Source organism: Rutidosis leptorrhynchoides, chromosome 5, assembly GCF_046630445.1.
Source record: "Rutidosis leptorrhynchoides isolate AG116_Rl617_1_P2 chromosome 5, CSIRO_AGI_Rlap_v1, whole genome shotgun sequence".
NCBI lineage: Eukaryota > Viridiplantae > Streptophyta > Magnoliopsida > Asterales > Asteraceae > Rutidosis > Rutidosis leptorrhynchoides.
This window is the reverse complement of record NC_092337.1, coordinates 334,912,196-334,921,549: the sequence shown is the minus strand read 5'-3', so window position 1 is coordinate 334,921,549 and position 9,354 is coordinate 334,912,196. Positions and strand designations below refer to the sequence as shown.

General features: G+C 37.6%; 1 protein-coding gene across 1 annotated transcript; it reads right to left on the bottom strand.

Moving 5' to 3' along the window:
* Positions 1-7,069: 7,069 nt before the first annotated feature.
* Positions 7,070-8,635, bottom strand: LOC139849571 (uncharacterized). The gene is made up of 4 exons (XM_071839209.1): positions 8,239-8,635; positions 7,765-8,082; positions 7,234-7,311; positions 7,070-7,089 (listed from the first exon to the last, which is right to left on the bottom strand). The coding sequence occupies exons 1-4, from the start codon at positions 8,633-8,635 to the stop codon at positions 7,070-7,072; spliced, it is 813 nt and encodes a 270-aa protein (XP_071695310.1).
* Between the last annotated feature and the right edge of the window lie 719 nt (positions 8,636-9,354).

Here is a 9,354-nt window from a genome sequence, read left to right as displayed (position 1 = left end):
TTAACAAGTTTGATTGCTTAACATGTTGGAAACACTTAATCATGTAAATAACAATTTCATTTAATATATATATATATAAACATGGAAAAGTTCGGGTCACTACATGTTGGTCCTTTGTGGAAGGACATATCTCTCTGTAGTTTCAGCAGAAGTTGGAGTGGTTTGTCCTCCTTGTTCATTGCTAGGGGAATTTTCATTTTGATCAATGATAGGTGATTTGGGACTAGGATTTGGTGATTCAGGTTTAGGATTTGGTATAAGTTCAGGATTTGGTAATTCGGGGTCAGGATTTGGTATAAGATCAGGGTTTGGTAATTCCGGACTAGGATTTGGTAGTTCTGGATCATGATTTGGTTTTGAACATCGTCAGATTTGGGTATCCAGATTATCCTACTGAGAGTGTCGTTATTTTCTCTCCCCCCTCACTCGTGAGTTGGGTATCATAAAAGTATTCAGTTTCTATAAAGTTGCAGTTCATTGTGGTGTAGACATGACGTTTTCTAGGACTATAACATCTATATCCCTTTTGATTTATGCCATAACCCACCATAACAAACTTTTCGGCACACGGATCAAGTTTTGTGCGTTCAGTTTTTGGAACGTGAACAAAGACAGAGCAACCAAAAATTCGAGGTTCAATATTTAAAGATGTTGGTAAAGTGTAAAATTGAGATAAAGTATCTCTAGGAGTTTTTGTGCCCAAAATCTTCGTAGGGAGTCGGTTAATAAGGTAGGTAGCGGAAGCAAGAGCTTCGGGCCAAAAACTTTTTGGAACTTTGGATTCAATTAATAAAGCTCGTGTCATTTCTAAAAGCAATCTGTTTTTCGTTCAGCTACTTCGTTTTGTTCGGGAGTATAAGCACATGAAGTTTGGTGAATGATTCCATTTTGTTCGCAAAACGATTTCATGGAGGTGTTGACAAATTCACCTCCGTTATCAGATCGTAAAACTTGTATATTTTTATTAAATTGAGTTTTTATCATTTTATAAAAGTGAGAAAATTTTTCAAAAACTTCTGATTTGTGTGTTAAGAAATAAACCCAAGTCATTCTCGTATGGTCATCAATAAATAGGACAAAATATCGCAAATTCTTTCCCCCAATTACGGGAGCTGGACCCCACACATCAGAATGAATAAGAGCAAACGGAACATCTTTCCTAGTATCACTAGGTTTAAAAGTACAACGGTGGCTCTTAGCCAACATACAGGTTTCAAAATTTAAAACAACATTTGATGGAAACAAACTAGGAAATAAAGCATGTAAATATCCGGCTGACGGATGACCTAATCTTCTATGCCATAACCAGGCTTCTCTCGTAGGTGTTCCATGAGCAAGTGACACGGTGCCTTGTTGAGAAACCTCATCAACATAGTATAACCCCCCCCCCCCCCCCTTCAGTGCCACGTCCAATCAACAGTCCTGTCCGAATGTCCTGCAAGATGCAGAAAGTCGGATACATCAGGACTTTACAGTTTAGTTCTTTTGTAACATGACTTACCGATAACAGCTTATGAGATAAAGCTGGAATATATAGACAGTTAGGTAATTTAATAGTTGGTGAGATTTCAATGGTTCCTCCGCCTTTAACTTGAACAATTCCACCATTAGCCGTTTGTACCTTATTCTTTTTCGGTTTAGTTTTAAAGGTAATATCTTTTTCATCGAAAGTCATAGTATCTGTTGCACCGCAATCAAAAATCCATGAATTGGATTTCAATTTATTTGAGGCAACATTTGTTTCAAAAATTTTTTTATCATTATTTAATCTAGCTAAGGCAGAAAAACTATTTTGACACGAAATAGAGGCGGGTTTAATCCGTGTATCTACTTTGGGTCTATTTTGTTTTTTAAGCCCAACATGGTTTTTTCTGAAACAGGCCTTGGGTCCACTTTGGGTAACAACATGGTCTTTTTTGAAACAGGCCTTGGGTCCACTTTGGGTAATCAGTCCATGAGGTCTAGCATTAGTAGTAGTGGACTGTCCATTTATGATGGGCTTACTTGTTCTTAACAGTCCATTAGGCCCAATTCCTTTATTTATTAACCCGTGATTAATCCCTTTTCCCTTAACAATATCATACCACGTGTTAATACAATTAGGGTTCTTATTTTTATCAGATGAGAGAGGGAAAGAGAAATGGGTACCACCGGTGGTTGCTGTAGCAACACCACCAAATCCAATCTCCAGTTTGTTGTCGCCGGCGACGTCATCGTTGCCCACAGGCACCACTCCCTTCCCTGATTTCTTGTTCCCGTCATTCCACCACTCTGGATATCCCACTATTTCGAAACACTGTTCCCTTGTGTGTCGCTCCTTACCACATTTGGAGCATTTGAGCTTCGATTTGTCCACTTTTGAAGGTTTTGAAGAGAAATTTGATGGTGGCTTTTGATAATTTCGATGAGATTTCATGCTTAACCCAGATCCTTCGGTGGCAATTAATCCTGAACCGATGTCATGTTGGTTTGAGGGTTGATTACTGTTACCAAGAATCTGTTGGTGAGCCTTCTCCTTTCGTACAGTAGCGTATGCTTCTTAAACTGTTAGTAAGGGGTTCAATCGAAGTAGCTCTCTTTTGATTTAGTTGTGTTGTCGATTGAGAGCATTCAAGAATTGGAATAGTTTCTGTTCTGCTCGTATCTGATTGTAGGATTGAATATCTGCAGAACACTTCATCGGGTTAGGATCTCTTCTCTCAATTTCACCCCAAATAACTTGCAATTTGATCCATAAATCTTCGATTAACATGTTTTCTTGCTTGATTTCATTTGCTTTAACATGTAAATCGAAGGTCTGAAGCTTATCTTTGCCACTACTGTAGGTAACCACCAAGGCTTCCCATAAAGCTTTGGCAGTAGGAAACTCGGTTAGGTTGCTAGCAAGATTTGGTTCGGTATTTTGTATGAGCCAAGAAAAAACAACCAAATCGTCTTGCTCCCACTGATTATCTTGTTCTTCTGGTGGGTCTGTGATCAGATGGTTTAGGAGGGATTTAGACTTTCCTCCTATAGCCACTTTGATCATCCTTGCCCATAATGCATAATTTTGGCTATTAAGGGCAAGGTTAATCTTAAGACTGTCAGATAATTTTGAATGGTTTGGTTGGGTTTGAAAATTGGTTTTCAACAGATTGCTAAGTTGGGTTGCTAAATCGTTGTTGCTACTTGCTGTGTTATCTTGTTGAGTATGGATACTGTCTGATTCAGACATTGTAACCCTCAACGTTGGTAGATGATTTGAGATACAAAATGGTTGTTAAAAAATCAAAGGATTTCAACCATTAGCTCTGATACCATGATAGCAAACAAGATTTAAGATTGAAACATTTGTATTGTGAATTTCTTAATTGGTTTTTTTACAAACTGATATGTATTTTCATTTTACAAGGTGTTGGTCTTATACACATGTTTTCTAACAGCTATATCTATAAGGAGTTAGGCTCCATAATATCTTTTGGAACCACTCCACCATAAAGGGAAACATGTGGCTGCTAGTGTTGACTTCTATCTGTTGCATGCTTGATCCTTATATTGTCTTGTGAATATCTAAAATGGGAAAGGATGAAGAGTTCTTTCTTCTGATCCCAAGTCATTTGCTTTTAATGGCATAAGGCATCTTTCAGGTATTCTGACAGAGCAACCAACAAAAAAAACTTACGACGACCTAACAATGCAATCATTTTAACAAGACGATTTTTAACTAATATACTATATCAGAACCATGGGCAAAATTAGAAGGGAAGGGGGCTTGAAATGGAAAATGATTAAGGAACAAAAAAGGCAAAAATCTATTTATAAGCCTAAAATGTGGGTCGAATACTCCCCGGGTCGCAATCTTGAAATCTTGAGAGTACACGTCTCACAATCTTATACTAATCCCTTTGATTAGACGCTTGGTGCACGATAGCAAAGCCATACAGTTGCATAATACAATTGTTACCTTTTCGGGTAACAGTGTTAGTTGTCACCTCGGGTGCAGGAAACAAAGCGAAAGGATGTTTTTGCGACTATGTCGTTATGCGCATACATTGCATTAAATGCACCGATTGAAAGGATTTCCATAATATATTATATTATATTATATTGCAACTCTAGTTCCGTTTTAAGTATTATTTACTTTTCTAGTCGCATTTGAATGGACTATTTTATTATTAATTAAAGTTTGACGCCATACATTAGTTGTCACTATATATGACATCGAACTGGGGGACTTAGTGATACGCATATCCTCATGCTTATGCGGAATACGCATCCAAGTCCTAACCAGCGTACTAGATGCTAACTATCTATGTACGATATGAATAAAACTAGGGGCATAGTCACGCTCATAATGCGCCTATCCGGTTACCTTGCTAACCAAGTAAGACAAAAAGATCAATCCTTTATTCGGTTTCCTTGATTAACGTAAGTTGGTTATGGAATGGATTTGATTTCAATCGTAGGGAGATAGAATCTTATTCAAACCCTAATTGTTAGCCTATAAATACATGACTCTAAAACCCTAAGAGGTACACGTTACATCTACGTAACACAAAGCATAATCTCACGTACGAATTAGATTCGTACTATCTTCATTATCGAATCAAGACTTTCAGGTAAGTTCATTGAACTACGAATCCTTCATGTCTTGAGGGTCACTCAACCTCATATGCTAGGTTGTTAGTGGGCTCACGATCGACCACCCCACCGGGATCATACTGGCTCCGGTGCGGGTTATCCACGACTAACGTCGGAGGTTCGAATATCGTTTGTCCTTAAACCCAATTAATATTGCACCCAAGCGTAAGATCACCCTAACCCTATGAAAATATGCTTGATCATAGACATTAAGTTACTAACACCACCCAAAACCACTCTTAAAATTTGTCAACACCACGAGCTCTTAAACTCAAAAGAACTTTTAAAATTTGTCAATACCAAGGGCTCTTAAACTCAAAAAAATAATTGTTTAAAAAAATCAATTAATTTCGCACGATTATTTTATTCACCGTGTAACGCACAAATTTTAAAATTTTTCAATACCACGTCTTAAATAATTCTTATACTTTTGCTATTTTTAGTATCGCTATTTACATATCAATATGAACTGCAAATTACATTTTTTTCACGGATTTTAACACACCCGTGAAACGTACGAGCTCAAAAAACCTAGTATATATATAGGGTGAGGACCCTGAGCAAGGGTAAGAGAGAACTCAGAAAATTCACAGACTAAACTCAATCTGTGTGCAGAATGACTCAATATGGGTGCAGATTGACTCAATCTGGATGCAGATTGAGCCCAATCTGTGAGTTCTATGGGTTCTCTCTCACCCTTAGTTCTCTCTGGATCCCTTCACTGAGTACAATATGGGTGCAATATTGGGTCCAATATTGGGACCTTTCCATTTACTTATTTGGGGCTCCCAATTGGTGCAAAAATGAATAAATACAATAGTTGGAAGTCGGTTATTGATAAAATTGAAAAGGGCCTCTCGAATTGGAAAGCACGTTCGATGTCGTTTGGTGGTCGTGTGACGCTTGTTAACTCGATTTAAAATAGTCACTCGTTGTATTAATTCTCGATCTTCCGCGCACCGCCTTGTGTGATTAAAAAACTCGAGTGCGTAAGACATACTTTCTTTTGGGGCGGGTCGGGAAACACTTCAAAAATTAATTAGGTTAAATGGGATGACGTTTTATTACCGTTAGGGGGGGGGGGGGGGGGGGTCTAAACTTAGGGTCTCTTAATTGTAAATATTTGGCTTTGATCGGCAAGTGGTGGTGGAGGTTTAAAATCGATCCCGCCGCCTTGTGGGTTAAAGTCGTAAAAAATATTTGTGGTTCATCGGTTGGTCTTACTCTTTGTGATAATCCTACTTACTCTTCTACTAGTTCGGCTTGGTCTTACATTATTAAAACAGGAGGTGCAATTGATGGTGCGAGTTTGAACTTCAGAAATTCTTTTGTGAAAGAAATTGGGAACGGTGCAAGTACGTCTTTTTGGAACGAGAAATGGATCGGAGATGACTTATTCAAAAACAGATTCAAACAATTGTGGTAGCTTGAAACTGATGCGTAAGCTTCTGTAAGTGATTGATTGAGCTCGGACGGGTCGAGTTGTAAAGGGTTGTGGAATTGGAGCAGAATACCGAGTGGCCGTGCTTCGGGTGAATTGGATGCACTTAATCTACTCATCAATTCTGCAAAAATGATGGCTGATAAATCGGATAGGTGGATTTGGCAACTTCATAATGGTGGTATTTTCAAAACAAAACTGCTATCTGATATGCTAAATTCGAAACTACTAGGTTCGGGTTCGGGTTCGGGAAATATTAAATCTTTGCGCAATAATCTCATCATAAAAAAGGTTGAGGTGTTTGTGTGGAGATTGAGGAAAGGTCGGCTACCCCTATTAACGGAACTTGATAAAAGGGGAGTTGACCTTAACTCGGTTCGTTGTCCTATTTGCGATGGGGATTTGGAAAGATCGGCTACCCCTATTAACGGAACTTGATAAAAGGGGAGTCAACCTTAACTCGGTTCATTGTCCTATTTGCGATGGGGATTTGGAAACGGTTAATCATTCAATGGTTTCGTATAAAATTGCGAGAGAGGTTTGGCTCAAGATATATGAATGGTGGGGTTTGGGATTGTTCACGGGTATTAATATTAGTGACATGTTCATTGGGAAATCAAACATTTCAATGTCGGCTTTTGGTGTGAAACTATGGTAAGCGGTAGAATGGACGTGCGGGTATTTGATTTGGAAGAATCGAAATGATAAAATCTTCAAAAATAAGTGTTGGAATGTGCTGGTCGCGGTGAATGATATTCAAGTTAAAAGTTATGAATGGATTGCAAAAAGGTGTGAAAAAAAAAGAATCGAATGGCACGATTGGTTACATAACTCACTTGCTCTTGTCACTTGATTCGTGTATGTTATGTAGTTATCACTTTTTTCTTTAGTGGGTAGGTTTGGTTTTGGCTTGGTGCAATCTTAGCACCTCACCTCATGCCAATATATATGTTGTGTATTTTGTGTGTATTTGCTAGCTTGCTAGTACTACTTCTTGTAATGTTTGTGTTAAATGAATAAAGTGTTGCCTTTCAAAAAAAAAAAAAAAAAAAAAAAAAAAAAAGACTGGTTTTGAAACCGGAAGCGATATTTTACCAAATAAGCGTATCACTTGTTTTACATCATTTAAAGATGAAATGATTTCGTCGTATGTGCATGTGTAGACAGATGACCAGATTTCACAATAGTTGAAAAGTCAACATCTTTTAGTTCCCTTTTTGCCAACTTAAAATGTAGATACCAGCCTGAACCTTCATTTAATTTAAGACTTATATAATCCACATAAAATTTTGTTATTAAACAAATCACACCTGATGTTTAGCTGCCCATTAATTAACCACAAGTGTATGACGTAATTACACATACTTATTAGTTTAAAGGTTATGTTAAAAAATAATTTATGCTTAAATTACTATTTCTTAGTATATTTTTTTTTAAAGCAAACATTTTATTAAAAACCACAAGGAAACAATTACAAATAAAGGAATGGTTGCAAAGTGGGCAACCATTTACACCTACAAGACTAGCATGCTACAAACTATACTAGGAAGTCCATGCACGAAACATTACACTAGGAAACAACTACTGTTTAAGTTACACATAAGTAAGGAGATCGCCTGGGTTCGTAATCCAATTTAGCCACACATACGAATGCTTTTTGTCTCGCGTAGCTATCCATTCGAACGACTTGGATTGAGTCTTACTTAGTGCCATCGGTGTGTTCCAAGTTTTGTTTTGAAAAACAGTTTTGTTCCTAAGGCCCCAAATGTGGTATAACCCAATCCAAACTATTGCTTGCCATAAGCCTTTACCCTTCTCCGACATCGAGCTTGCATTTTGCCCTTCCAACAAATCGCTTAAATTGGTGGGGTTAGAGTTGCGAATCCCCCACCATTTAAAAACCCGTGCCCATAAGTCTCTGACCCTGTCACATAATAGCAAGGAGTGTTCCACCGATTCCAATCCATCATCACACAATGGGCATCTCAAACTATGAAGGTCGACACCTCTTTTGTCAAGCTCTACCCATACCGAGATTCTCTTTTTTTGTACTCGCCAAATAAATATCTCTACTTTTTTCGGCACTAGTGTTTTTTAAAGTTCCTGCTTGGGAAGAGTATCGATCTAACATATTTGTCTCTAGAAGATTAGAAAGCTTTTTTTTACAGTGAACTTACCATTCGATGCCAAGCACCACGACCAAGTATCTGTTGAGCAGTTCGCAAACGAAAAACCCGAAAGCAATTTGATCATGGCCTGCAACTCTTTGTTGGTTCTTCCATTAGGCTCCCTGCTCCAGCTCCATTCGAACACTAAACCAGATTTAGAAGCTTTTAGACGATCCTTAATGTTGACCTCCTTCACTGTTTCGAGCCGGAAAATTCTTGGGAAAAGATTGCATAGTTTATCCGGACCGATCCAATGCTCCAACCAGAATGCCGTTGAATCTCCACTTCCAATTGATTTGATGAAGGAATGTTTGAACGATATTTGAAACTCTTGCATGGCATGACATGCATTAACGATGTTATACCAAGTGGTAGATGATAAGGAGCGATTAAAGTCACTCCCCATCAACAAACCACCACAGCTCCCATAAATACTTTTTATTAACTTTACCCAAAGTGAGTTGGTTTCGGTTTTAAACCTCCACCACCACTTTCCAAGTAAAGCAAGATTTTTACAAAATAAGGAACCAATATTAGGACCACCCCCCCCCCCCGATCGTAAGTGTTCAAGACATTTTCCCATTTTACCCACGCAATCTTTGAACCCGCCTCCGACCCGCTCCAAAAAAAAGTTCTTCTCACACTCTCAAGAATTTTAATAACACTCATCGGAGCACGAAATAGCGAGAAATAGTACAATGGTAGACTATTAAGAACATATTTGACTAGAACTAATCATCCTCCAAAAGATAGAGAACGCATTTTCCAACCGGAGAGCCTCGATTTAAATTTCTCAATCACCGGTAACCAATCTTTAACCTGTGGCGACCCGGAAATTTCCGATCAAATTTAAACTTAATCTTTATATGTTTCCGACACGATAAGCAAAGTCTGTAATGTTGAGTCTCAAAATTTTTGAACTATTTTAGTACATTCATTTGACTTCGACCATTCCCGATGATTCACGAACAATTTATTTTGTAAGTAAATATGTAATTTAATATATATATATATATATATATATATATATATATATATATATATATATATATATATATATATATATATAAATGAAAATGTGAAATAATAAAACAAAATCATTAAGTTGTTATTGAAAGTAAATCT